This window comes from Sminthopsis crassicaudata, chromosome 3, assembly GCF_048593235.1.
Source record: "Sminthopsis crassicaudata isolate SCR6 chromosome 3, ASM4859323v1, whole genome shotgun sequence".
Classification (NCBI taxonomy): Eukaryota; Metazoa; Chordata; class Mammalia; order Dasyuromorphia; family Dasyuridae; genus Sminthopsis; species Sminthopsis crassicaudata.
This window is the reverse complement of record NC_133619.1, coordinates 610854145-610868471: the sequence shown is the minus strand read 5'-3', so window position 1 is coordinate 610868471 and position 14327 is coordinate 610854145. Positions and strand designations below refer to the sequence as shown.

Genomic DNA, 14327 nt, shown 5'->3' with positions numbered 1-14327 from the left:
TCCAGCCAACATATCAGAAGCCTTTCTTTGGGTCTTTTAATATCAGGGTAATCAATATGGCACTCAATCCATCTATCTGTTCTTCTTTTAAACTTAGTGTAAGCAAGGCCTAAATTCTTTGCTGATTAATTATATTCCTGTTACCTCACTTCTTGCATGTGAGTTACCCATCATTCATTACATAGTAGACTGTGTCCTGTGGGTTGTCATTTGGATTATCACAAGCTCATGGTTTACCACAAATCATGAGCAACCATACAGTGTTGTTAAAGAGGTGGACTTTAAGGGGCCTTCAATGTATTGGGCAATTTCAGCTCAATCTCCAGATTCCGATTCATCTGTAGGTCCAGAATATCATCATCACCTCCAGCCCTGATCTTATCTATCTGCAAATTAGATAATGTGAAACATTTTTATAAGCTTTGGCAGTAATGATTTAGTAAGCTCCAGATGCTTTTCATAACTTCCTCGATTCATAAGAGCTGGAAGGGACGTTAAGAAGTCATCTAAATTTGACTCCCTCACTTTACAGATGAGGAAGCTGAGGCTCATGGAGATGAAGTGGTCTCCATGGTGCTATAGCCACATGGTAAGATCACATCAGACAGGGTATCTGCAGGTCCTTGCAGCTTTTTCAGAGTATATCAAGTCCTGACATGGTACAACATAAGTGTGGCAATTTTATTATCAATGCTGATGAGGACAGATCATGATTAAAAATTACAAGTGTTTCATTTTGAGTTTATCTGTTGTTTTCCTTTGAATTTCAGAAATATGTACTATTAGCCTGTTCTGATTCCTTTGGATCTTATGGAGAGGGCCATTTCCTTCTCAACTGATCTTAAAAGAAACTGTGGCCAGTCTTCCCTCTAGTTTAAGATATTCCTCCACAACAGCTTACCAATGAACTTGTGCTTAATTGCTGAGGGTACTGAGTGTCAAGAAAATTAAATATTAACCAACCAGGCAATTTTTAAGTGTTTTTCACTTTCTGTTTAGCAATTACTCTATGCTGGTTAAATTTCTTAAAGAAGCATTGTGAAGAGTCATGTTTTGTCCATTCATAATTTTTTTTTTCAGCCTTTTAAATCTAGTGAGGATGAATGCATATTCACATTTTTATTCTAATTGGTTATTTTTATAGTTGCTCTACTCAATTACTACATGATAAAGAGATGATGCTAAAATAAATTCTATGTACAAGGCAAGCTATTAACCTCTTCCATTTATTGATCTTGAACTAAATGTTTCAAAATAATTTTTCCTGCTGTCTTCCATGCTTACATTAATATTTTCATCATCTGGATCCTAAATTCTTTAAAAAGAAATTTCTTGAAAGTATTCCTCTATGTAGAATGGTATGTAAGTTGCACTGATCTTCAGGATGGGTTATGATGGGAGATCCCATGAACTATTTCTTTAAATGCCCTGGGGTATATATCAAAACAAATTCTCCTAACATATTTATTCACCTCTTTGAGAGTACAACATTCTCCCATGTTAAGTCCAACTTCTTTTTATTGACAACTTTGGTATTTTATTATTTTAATAACAAAAAAGTTAAAACCTGCAACTTCTTTATGCCATCTTATTTCAATTAGGCAATCACAAGTAGTAGTGTTTAAAAAAGCTAGGACTATGGCAGTAAAAATTTAAATAGACATGATAGAAACTAAATTCTTTCCATGGAGCTGATAGGTGGTTTTTCCTTTTTTTGTCAGGGAAGTTTCAAGTTTATTTTAAACACAATTTAAAGAATAATCTCCTTCTTTCTCTTTTTCTAAATTCACTCTTTGATTTTTGGTGTCAGAGGAAGACTTTGCATGTTGATAAGAATGATGATAAGCTGGAGTGCTTTCAGAGAGGGTCCCACCTAGATGGTGAAATAACACAAGGTCTAAAGATTTGGGTGTGTTTATCCTGTATAAGTGAATACTTAAGAGGGAAAATTAAATTAATATAAATATAAAAGAGGAAATTATTTTCAAGTGTGGGTGAGACTGGATTCAGAGGTTTTACAACTCTTAAATTAACTAGGTTAACCTAAGATGTGAGAGAGTGTTTTTGTGTATTTCCGGGCAAAACTGAACTGCTTTAGGTAAGTAAGCAAAGATAATGAAAGGTCTTCAAACAACAGTGTGGAACAAGAATGAAAGCGCTTGAGTGATTTCACCTTAGACAAGGTAGTGTGGGAGATGGACAGATCATTAAGAGAGATGGAGGAGCAGCAGATAAATAGATGCAAATAAATTCAAAGCAATGGGAGGTGGATTCTGGCCACTAGAAAGACAAAGTTTTAAGATTCTTCCAATTTTCAGGATCCAAGAACCTCTAACTAAGGCAAGAATAGAGCAGATGTCAGGGACATTTCACCTGAAGATAGGATGTATTTGTTGGAGTTGTGAAATGATCTAGGCATTCTGGAAAGCAATTTGGAACTACATACAAAGAATTACAACACTGTGCATACCCTTTGATCCAGTAATCTCACTATTGAGTCTCTATCCCAGAGAGATCATAAAAGAGGGAAAAGGACCCATATGTTCAAAAAAGATTTGTAGCTTTTTTTTTTTTTGGTAGTGGCAAGGAATTGGATATTGAGTGGATTACCATCAACTGGAGAATGACTAAGTCATGATATATGAATGTAATAGATTACTGTTCTATTACAAGCCTGAAAAGATTTACATGAACTTATGCTCAGTGAAATGAGCAGAACAAGAGAACATTATACTCAGTAACAGCAAGATTGTGTGATGATTAACTATGACAGACTTATAAGTGATCCAAGACAATTCCAATATACTTATGATGGAAAATTTCATCTACACCCAGAGAATGAACTATGGAGACTGAATGTGGATCAAAGTTTGCTATCACTACTTTTTTTCCTTGTAGTTTTTTCTCTGTTTTGTTCTGATCTTTCTTTTACAACATGAATAATGTAGAAATTTGTTTTTAATGATTGTGCATAAATAACATATCAGATCTCTTCCATCTCAGGGAGGGGGAAGTTCAGGGAGGAAGGGGAAAAAAATTCAAAATCGTTCCATAAAATGAATGTTGAAAACGATTTTTACATGTAATTGGGGGAAAAATACTATTAAAACTCTATAAGAGAGCCCAGCATTAAAAAAAAAAAAAAAAAAAGATAGGTATTGGTGACCTGGACAAAGGACTTTTTCAACTTCTTCCTTTCATGCAGGCATTTATGTCTCAGTGAGTCAACAAAGCATTTTTAAATACCTACTGCGGAACTAGAACCCTTCTAAGTGCTAGGGATTCAGAGAAAGTCAAAAAACAATTTCTACACTCAAAGAACTCACATTAACCTTTTTCTTTTAATGCCTTTTTTTTTAAGTGATTCTTTTGTTTTAGTAAATCATTGAAGTTGACAATAGGAAAAGGAACAGTGAAACCCTTTAAATTCAAATATAGTCTTGCTTCTTTATCCCATAATTTTCAGGATATTTTTGTTAATGTAAAAGAATCAAATATAATTTAAAAATAATACGTGGGTTGTTTCTGAGTAATTACCACATCTATGAGAATGTGCTGTGAAAAGCAGTCAAAGGAAAGGGTCTGCTTCCCCACTCACCAGCCTTAGGTCGATTACGTCCTGAAGCATGAAGCGGATCCTGGATGACGTTTTTCTCTCTTTCACGATTTTCTCCATCTGATTAAAATACTGGTCCATACGAGGCTGTCAGAAATAGAATCATCAGTATCTCCAGAGAGGCTGAGTGAATACTATCGTAATACGGATCCCTTCTCCCACCCTAGGAAACTCTGCATTCTGGGAGTGTGACTGCAAGAACATTGTCCCCAAGGAGACTGCTGCTCCCTGCAGGGACCTCTCCAATCCCTGAGGAGTCCTCCCCACTATGGCTGGGGGCAGACCAAGGATCAAAACTCACAAAGAAAAGTGAGGAAACAGAAGCCCTGACAAGTGAAGGGACTTGTCCAGGTCACACCCGTGAGATTTGAACCCAGGGCATCTAACCCCAGAGCCAGTGCTCTTCCCATCATGCTATACTGTCTCCTACATGCAACAGGATCGATATGAACAAATGGCATTATCCAGAGTTGGCAAGCTGAAGGCTCTCAAATAGCCACATAAATTTAGGTTCCATGGATCTCTTGAGACTTTCTTTGAGTGCCTCCTAAGATGACCCTGCCCTTCATGGGGCCCTGTTAAGCACCCGGGCGTATTTGCAGGCACTCATGTTTATGACATGAAGACTTCTGTGGTCCACTGAAAAGGAAACCCAAACCATCATTTTTGCCATTTCTTACAGCATATTATTTTACTCCTCACTTTTTCCAGTTCTTGGTCACCTTTGCACCTATGGATCCTTTTTCTCTTTGATCTCTTTGGGATATAGATCTTGTAGAAAATTTTCTATGCTCACTAACCTTTTAGTGATAGGTCCAAATTGCTAAGAATTGAGAAAATAATTGATACAGTAAAAACAAACCCTGTAAAAATGGACAACACTTTTAAAGTTTTTAAGAGCTCTAATTGATGCAATGATAACCAATATTCCAAAGTACTCCATGATGCAGCTCACTGCCCATATTTTTAGACACAGAGGGGAGGGATTCAAGATGGAGAACAAGACAAGATTTTTTTTTTTGATGCAAACAATATACACATCTGTTTTGCTTGACTGTATATTTGTTACAAGGATTTTGTTTTTCTTTTTCTTTTTCCTTTTCTTCACAGTTGGACATAGATGGGAAAGGAGAAAATTAAAATTTAATTGAAAAAAAAAAAAGAAAAAAGAAAAATCAGCATAAATTAACAAGTACACTGTGAAAGGGCTCCCTGGAGGAAGAAATCTCATGCTCTACTCTTAGATCCCAGTTCCTCCTTTACCTTTGCTTTCTCAAAGTCTAAGTCTTTGCCAATCGTGGTGAGCAGGCGGCAGAGGCACTCAAGGGACTCTTCATCGTGGTTTTTCAGAAGTTTTACTACACAGTCGTGCATGATGGCCTCTGTTAGCATTTTGAGTTTAAAAAGCTCTCCAATGAACTTGATGTTGCCAATGGATCTTCGCCGGGCTTTGTCCTTGGCTTCCTCTAGTTCATCATGAAGTCTTGTCTTCTCCTCTGGCTAGTGTGGGATGGGAAAACAGAGATCATGACAAGGGAAGACTTAAGGAATTATCAGAACCTAAACTTGGGGGCTAAGAACCGTTGTACTGAAAACCTTCTGTACTTATTCCTGAAATGAACAAGGCATTTGAAGGATTGGCTCAAGTTCAGGTAAAATGTGTAAAATCTTAAAAGCTAGAATGGATTCTGAATGGACTACAAATCATCTGGTTCATTCTCTAACTCCAATCTGGACTTCTTTCCTAGCATGCCTGAGGGGTTTATCTACTCTTAAAGTAACAAGGAAATATACGGTGCTTAGGGAGCCCATTCCATTTCTGGCCATTTGCAATGGATATAAAATTCTTCTTCATGCCAAGACGTGAAATATATCCTTCTACAATTTCCTGGACCCTTGTCCTACCTTTTGGAAGTCAAGCGAATAAGTCTGATCCCTTTTCTCTATGAGAGGTCTTCAGAGAATTGAATAGGACAATCACGTCCCTGCTAAATCTCCTCCTCTTCGTCAAAATTTAGAAAATACCTCTTCCTTTATGACAGAAGACAGGTGTTCACTACACACCAACCTGTTGTGGCCACATCAGACAGATGTGGTTCATTCCCCGGGTACGGCACTACCTGCAAGTCCTATTCTTATTTGCGGGACGCTCAGATACTCACCGCAGTGGCTGCTTCCAGTTCTTTCTGCTTTTTTTCAAAGACATCATCATCTGCTTTATCTTTTTCAAACTCTTTCTGGCAGCGGTTCAGGAGCAGCTTTCGGAAGTTCACTGTGTTCCCAGGCTTGTCAGCCATGGGCACTTTTAGCTGTATTCAGACAGGGAAATGTACAAAGCAACATGATTACTCTAAGAGCCACCAAGTCACACTTTCCAAGGAGCTCTTTCTGTTGTTACAAACTTCTCCCAGAGCTCGAATGAGCACAAGGCAAGGATCTTGCCAAAAGCATCACTATAATCAGTTGCAGGCATTTCTGAATTTAGCTGCAACAATTTCACTGCGTTTTATCCAAAAAACAAGAGATACTCCTTTCTCATTAGTGATTCCCGGTTGCTTTGTTTTCTGAATGCCAATGCCCTTAAATTTTAAATCAAAATGAACCAGCCAGAGTTTTAAAATTTTGCACCTTGATGACCAACCCAAGGTCCCTAAATAGAAATTACAGAAGAAAGGGTAAGAAAAGTTTTCCTATATACAGGAAAACTCATCCAAGAGTGAACCCTATTGTGACACTAAAGGACAAGCGGTTACTGGGGTTAGTGAAACATACCTAGTCTCCTGTAGGCCATTTTTGCACTCTGAATTCCAACACTTTTATGTTTGATCACCTTTTCCAGTCCAAAAAAATTTGCATAATTGAAGGACAGAAGTAGTTCTGCAGAAGCGTGGTTTCATTAATAAGGACAGAATAAAGGATCACTGGGATAAGAGACGCTGACAGAGTTCATAGCCCCAGTGCGAGGTGCTGAATGCCAAAGGATGCCATGGAGTACAAAACCTTCAGGCCTAACTCTAAAGTACAACTGCTGGAACTTGTTTTCTACAACTATATTCAAATAGCCAAATGTAGAGGAATGTTTATAATTACTGAAATCATCAAAAGGGAAATCTGAGTGCTACTGAACAAAACTCCATGACTCTAATACAATGTGGCCAAGCACACAAGCCAGAATAGCATCACACTTTTAACATCCCATACTACCATGTCTGCACATGGCTGCTGATGTGTGGTGGGAAAGATTAGGAGAGGCCCTGGCTTAGGAACTGGATCAGAGATTTCACTGGCCTAAGCAGCGCTCATAGGGAGTTCCCAGATGAGAGAGCTCCTTGTACCCCAGGCCCATAGGACCTGCTCGTAGTCTCACAGTCTCATAGACTGACCTTGACCCAACTCTTGCTGGTTCCAAGGCTGCCCCACCATCATCTCTGCTATACTGCCTGGGTGCTGGAAAGGGGAAAAATGGGAAGACCACCCCAAACGACTTCAAACACAACTGCAAATCATATCCTTGGATACAGCCAGAGGTACTCCTGTTCTCTAAGGGAAAGAGCTTAATAAACAATGATGGCCGATGGAGACTTAAGTTGCCAAGAGCATTTCTTCCTGGAATGGATAAAGCTGCTTGGAGCTACAGGGCTGAACTGGAGGTCAGAACTTCCAAATTCAGATCCAACCTCAGAATCTTACTAGTTTGGCTATTTTGAGCCGAGTTACTTAACCTCTCTCAGCATGTTTCCTCATCTGTAAAATGGATATAAACACGGCCTGCCCTTGTCCCCTGTCACAGTTGCTGTGAGGGTTAAATGGCTTAACATACACACAGCACACTCCAGAGGCACTACCATATTACTATTGCTGCTGCTGTTCTGACTCCGTGTACGTGACTTTGCCCTGATCCCCATGCTCTAGCCCTCCACTGCACAGGACTCCAACAGGAGGCAGGCGCCCATGGCAGGGGACCAGCCGAGCCAGTGCTCAGAAGTTCTCTGCAGAGTCCAGAGCTGCCACCCTTGATTTGTGAAGCAAGCCCCTGGCAGCACCTAAACATCACGGCAAGAGGGGCTATCAGCACTGAAACAAAACCTCGCTGCTAGGAAGGACCGTGGCAATGGCTGGAGGCAAAGCACTGCCCCTCAGAGGACAGCCTCTCCAGAAACAGAGGTTCGGGAGGACAGCACTGGATTGCCTCAGATTACTTTTTAGTACATTGTGAATATAACTGGGCTGGACTGAAGATTTGCTGCAAAGACACAGCGATGTGCACCTCCTAATCCACTGAACATTTATCAAGCACCTGCTATGTGTCAGGTGCTGGGCTCGGTGCTAGGAATAAAAACAAAAAGAATGAGAGCAGAGTTTGTATTTAGAAGAGGCCATATAGAAAACCATGTTTACTAGTTGCGTGACCTTGGCCAAATCCACTACCTCTTGAGCCTCAGTTTCCACTTCCATCAAAGGATAGCTGTGAAACTCCAGAAAGATGAGGGATTGAAAGTACTTTGCAAGATGAGCAATAATATGGAACAGAAACAACAGTTTTTGGGCCAAGTTGGGAAGTAGGATTGGCTACAATATCAAGCTGAAGTAGGGTAGCAGGAAACAGAGGGACATTCTTTCAGCAAAGGAGAAATGCTCTGAACAATACAATAAATAGCAGGAAGATCTGAAAGGTTAAGTTATCACATGAATGGGTTAAGGAGCAGGCCAATTTCATTTATATGCATTGTCTTGTCAGCCCCACATTCACACATGGGAAGCTACACTTCCAACACTCTTTTATTTAAAACTCAAGGAGGGTCACTGGTGTATCAACACAGATGTCTCTAAACACCCTGCCAGTTTGGCCACAAAATCTAGCTTAAAGGATATCATCTATACCCATTGTGGCCAGCTGAGCAGGTGGAGAAAATGAGTAAGGAACAAGGCAGTTTTCAAAAACTAAGATTAAGGCAACATCTTTCTTCTTCAGAGGTAAGATTATTACAGTAAAAAGAACATTAATTCTTAATTTAGAAGTGATCAGGAAAAAATTAGTCAAAAGACACATGGGAATTGGTTAGTCAGATAAACAAATAGCAAATGTGATTTATTGGACACTAGGAATAAAAGGCATTAACTTCCTGATAGTAGATCAGCTTGAGACAACCACAAGTTGAAACTGCCAATTGTGCACACTGGTTTGTTTAGCTTGGGGAAAACTTGATAAGAAAATTCTTTTTCTTGAGGAAAGGGATTTTTAAGAAGCTGTTCAGTGAGTTTTACTGACTAAAGAACCAGCCAGCTTTCTTGTAACCACTGAAAGACACATTGTACATCTCTTGTCTTCATGTGCATCAAGTCTCTGGATGCCCACATGGCTCAGTTTTCTTAGGCATCAAGGATATTGGCCTCGAGTCATTTTTCTTGTTCAGATAGCAGCAGAGACCAGGGCCACTGCTGTTACTAGTCTATGTGTTTGGAGGGATAACTTTCTTCCAAAAGCATAAAATTCACCCAAAGGTGGAGGGGGAGGGATATAAAAGTTTGAAAAGTATATAATGTTATAGTCTCAATCACTGATATAAATTGTTCAAATCTGAGGGTCAATTGTAGGTAACTAGAAAATGAACCATTTCTGGAAGGAGAATAGTCAGATATAAGCTGAAATAAGGCTTAGCGGTCCCTTCCAATCCTAACACTCTAACAGTGATCTTAAAGTGGGAACCAGGGTCAATATCTGTCTCTGTCATGGCCTGATGTCACTTCCTGAGGCAGCTGAGGAAGCCCAAGGTCATCCACTAGCCACATTTTTGGAGACAAATGGGGTGCCCCTGGATCCTGAGGAGTGAGGGGACAACAGCAGGAAGCCCAGCCCTTCTGCTTCTGGGACCCCAGGTTTCTCCTCTGTAAAAGAGAGTCCACAGTCTTGATCATGCCTAATTCTTATGTGGGAAGAAATACTTTAAAAAAAAAAAATGTATGAGTTCTTATTCTCAGCAGAATGCTTGAGACCATTAGGCTTCAATGCAAATTGGAAGAGGAATCTATCCAAAGCATTCATGAAAATCAAATTTCTAGGTCCTCCGGAACGCACGGACTCCTGTCAGGGGAACATGTGGATTTTGTGAATCTGTTGCCATTAGGAACACAGGCAGCACAGAATGAAGAATTGGTTTTGAGGTTAGGAGAGACTTGAGGCCATAGATAATTCCCCCCCCTTCTATACACTAATTCAGGTTAGGTCATTCATCATGGGCTGGATGGATTCCACCATGCTGCCCATCCTGCTCTGGACAGCTCCATGGGTTAGGAAATGTTAGATTTCATGTAGGCTTTCTGGACCTTCCACTCATGCCTCCTATCCCCACCCAAGGCTGAGCATGACAACAATGCTCTTCTATACTCCTCTTAAGACAAGAGAGTTCTTCTATATTCTCCTCCACACCAAACATCCAGCTCCTTCCAGTGATTCTCCTCTGATGGGAAAGGCGCTCCTTCCTCATCCTGGTTGCTTTCTTCTGGACACTCTCATAGCCAAAATGGAAAAGGTCCATAGTCTAATAAAGGTCCCACTGAGAGCAGTCACCATGATCTGGGACATCAGCAGCATTTCAGTTCATGACTTTTTAAAGTTCTGACAAGGTGGCAGAAGAATCAAGATGCAATCTTGCCTTGGTGGGAACAGCAGCACTTCAGTTTAAAAGATGCTTGGAACCACTGGCAATACACACCCTAACGTAGGAACCTGCTTATGTTCTGAGTACAGTACACATTGCTGGGTACCTCTGATGCAGGTTTGTGGTCATCCGGAATATCTGCTACAAAATCCTGTTCTCTCTGAAGGAAGACTGGATATCACAGATGGGCCATTTTGGAGCCCTTTCATTCTCTGGTTGTATTATTATTCCTTACTGAAGGAGATTAAATAATAGTGTCCCCAGGGAGGTTCCCGTCAGTGTCATCCTTCATAACTGATATCATGAGATCAGACCAGTACCAGTGCAAAAGGCTACCACAGATCCAGGATGTCAGTATGAACAATGGGGAAGGTGATGCCTCTACATCTGCACCTGTCACACTTCTTTTGAGCTACTGCAATTCTGCTTTGCATTTATAGTACACATAACTTCAAGTATGCCATGCTGGACGGTTCTTATTAACGCCTTCCAGGTCTCACAACTGATTCCAAAGCTCTTCAGAGACCCATTGAAAGTGTTCTTGTATCACTTCTTTGAGCTATGAACGCTTGCCTTGGGTGAGCTCTCCATAAAATAAACGTTTAGGCAAATGTACATTTCTCCACAATTTCATAATTTTTCCACAGGGTGTAAACCATGATCCCACAAATGGATGGCATGGCACTGGCTAGTGCAGAACCTGCTTTATTGGTCTTGTCAGTTCAAAATTAGCACAAGCAGCAGACAACTGATAGCCCCGTTTCATCTCAGCCTCAGAGTCTGCACCGAGTGCACGATCATCTGTGTACAAAAGTCATCCACTAACTCTCGCCACTTGAATCTCGGCTTGCAGCCTTTTCAAATTCAGCAATTTGCCATCAGTATGGGAGCTGACACCTCAATGCCACGTTTGACCTCCTTGAAAATGTCTGATCACCCTGCTGAAAACACCATGGTAAAAAAGCACGCATCAAGTAGACTCCTTTAGTTCACTCTCCTGATGAATGGGAAAGCCTGAGAGCATTGTACATTATCGAGAATCTGTGCAGGTATGTCACCACAACACTGATACACTTTTCTAGACAACTCAATTTGACTGTCTTTTGCCAGAAGTTCTCTGACTTCTGACTCAATATCAAAGGCCTGTGTCAAATTGTGGACAGACATCCTGACTCAGGGGCTACTTAGCTGCCCCAATGTCATCCATTTTCAAACTTCTATTATTCCCCCTTTGCTTATGAGCTATGAAAGCCTGCAGCAGGCTCGTCTCCAATGAGCACCAACCCTACACCTTCAACTGCCAACCGAAGCCTTCTGTACGTTAGAGTATGTACACAATGTGGGTCTGAAGATCTCACCAATACCTCAAACTCAGGCTGTTTAAACCATCTTCTCCCAGGTCATTAAACAGATGTGCCCTAATTCCTTGATTTCTGCCAAAGACAAATCAGTCTCCCAGTTCACCTAGTCTGACACTGGAAGACTCATCTTCAGTGTTATCTGTCTCTTCCCCATTGTCACTTCTTATGATTTATTTAGGGACGACTCTTCATTATCTTGGATACAGATCAGGCCCTTATTACCTCATGCCTGAATTACTGTAATAGTAGTCAACACAGGTCTTCCTGCTCTCCAAGCTCTCCTCAATCCTATTAATTTTTCATATCACTGTCAGACAACTAAAACAATGATTTCTTCATATTATGTCCTGTTCAAGAAAAAAAAAAAAATCAATGGTTCCTCACTACTACCCATCATATCCATTTTACTAGATTTGGAGGTCTGGTTTAGTGATTAATGGGAAAATCAAATTCTCTATAGTAAGTTAAGTCTTCCTCTGTAAATGAGGGAGTTGGACACAATAATCTATCACATCTCTTTCATCTTATAGTACTTATAATGCTTTCTAAGTACTTCTCTAAGCAGGGTTTTTCAGCCTTATCTACCACTCTGTCAAATCCCTCTATTATTACCTTTTCTACCTATTTATATGAGGCCCATTTTTATAGGTCAGCCTCCTCTATGAAAGCTTTACTTTTGCAGTCCACATAGGTCACTTGCTGTGACAGCTTCTGGTATTCAACACATGCTATCTTTCTGTGTTCACCATAAGTTGCTAAATAGTGAAAAACACAAGAGATCATGATAATTAAGTTATAATCCAAATGACAAGAAGGAACCAATTACTGATACTCACTAAGTGTGGTAACCAAGAGCAATGAGAAAAGGAAACACAAACAATCCATGGCAGTTTTATGAACATGAACCTGGAAAGACCATCTTGGGACATAATCAAAGTGGCTCTGGCTCCCCTTTCTTGCACTGTTCTAAAGGTGGTAGCATGGAATTCCAGCTACAAAGGCTGAGAGGCGATAATCAGTTGTATTTAAAGAGACAAAGGAATGTGGCAAGGAAGAGGAAAATAAGACCTGGATTGTGGAGATTTATGAGGGATTCCATTAGCTAAGCTAGAGATTCTTCTTCTGGAAGGCTTGGACTTGTTTTTTAAAACTTTTTGATAAGTACATTTCAATAGAACTGGTTTCCATTATAATACATCATACAAATTTTGACACATTTAACCCCCATTACTCTAGGTTCCAGAGGCTTCATGAACCTAAAATCACTCACAAAACTCAGAACCTCAGAATTAAACAATTTTGCACTTTCAATAACCCTTTAATATCTAAGATTACTAATATCTAAGAGATTAAGATCAGAAGATTATGTTCAACTTTCTTTTCTTACAGTAGTGCGTGAGCACATACCCACAGACCCATAGCTTAAACTGCTCATACACTTACCCAGCATTAATTTTTCCCTATATTCTGGTTCTTTTATCTTCTGATACTAGGCAATATGGGGACTCTTTTTTTCTAAGTGTGTTATGGAATCAAAAAATATGTAAGTATATAGATACTGTATTTAAAATGAAGGCTGTTTTATACAGGGAAGTACAAAATTTCAATTAAATTGCTAAAAACACTCGCCCCTTTATATAGTCCCATAAACACTTCTGAGAGGAACGCATAATGATGGGAGAATACATCTTGTAGGGATTTCTGGTTTTACTCCTTCCTCTCTTACCGTTACTAAACATCGACACATGTTTGCATAAGCCACAGAGAAGCTGGGTTCATCAATAGCCTTTTCAAAGACCAAGTCGATAACTCCTTTCAGCCGTTCCTCTGTGTCAACAGTGAGCTCTGCCACCTGCTTCATCAGCTGGTTGAACATCTGTGGCGTCAATTTATTTAAGATGCTCCGAACCTTTCGGAAAAGCTCCTATAAAAATTATAAAAAGAATATCCACAAAATTAATGAAGCTATGTATGCTTTATGAAACACACTAGTTTAAAATTTTTAAAGTCTAATAAAACAGATTTATAATGAGTATTTTTCTTGCTTTCTTAACTGGGAGGGGAGATGGAAGAGAATTTGGAACTAATAATAAAATAGCAATACAAATATTAAATTCAATATTCATTATTATTAACAATGTATATTGATTAAAGGAATGAAAGGTGTCTGATGGAATACACTATCAGAAAAGCAAGGAAATTACTTTTGAAAGGCTCTAGGGGAATAAAGCTAGGTTTCAAGAAAGAAGACATCTGTCTCAGTTGGAGTAAGAACTTTCTAATCAGAGTTTCTTCATAGATAAGTACATTTTCAGTTGCAGGAAAGGTTCAAGCAAAAATCAGATGCAGTTTCATGCATAGGACAAGTGATAAAATTCTATGACCGCGGTAAGCTCCCTTCTAACTCTGAGATGGGACTTTTACTCCTTTCTGTGATTTGCAAACTAAATTCATGGCTTTTATCTAAATAATTTCTCTAAATCTATTTTTGGAACAAAGAACACAGCGACACTTTTCTATCCTGCTTGGAGAGAGGCAATACTTTTCATCCAAGTCTATGATCATTAAGCTTCACAAAGGAACTTCAGGGTGAAAAAAAAACAAGAAGAAAAAACACTGGCTCAAATTCCTTCAACAAGGATGCAAGAATGTCTCTTTTGTGCATGGTACTGAGGATCTGGCTGAAGATAT

The 14327-nt window shown here is 39.6% G+C and overlaps 1 protein-coding gene across 23 annotated transcripts in view; it reads right to left on the bottom strand.

Annotated features, from left to right (window-relative positions):
- The window catches only part of EIF4G3 (eukaryotic translation initiation factor 4 gamma 3), a 377578-nt gene that overhangs the window by 34743 nt on the left and 328508 nt on the right, over positions 1-14327 (bottom strand). For all 23 annotated transcript variants that reach the window (XM_074305978.1, XM_074305996.1, XM_074305980.1 and 20 more), the window contains 4 exons: positions 13363-13560; positions 5779-5925; positions 4880-5116; positions 3599-3703 (listed from right to left, as the gene is read on the bottom strand). In XM_074305978.1, coding sequence (XP_074162079.1) covers positions 3599-3703; positions 4880-5116; positions 5779-5925; positions 13363-13560 — 687 coding nt within the window. The remainder of the gene's footprint in view (positions 1-3598; positions 3704-4879; positions 5117-5778; positions 5926-13362; positions 13561-14327) is intronic.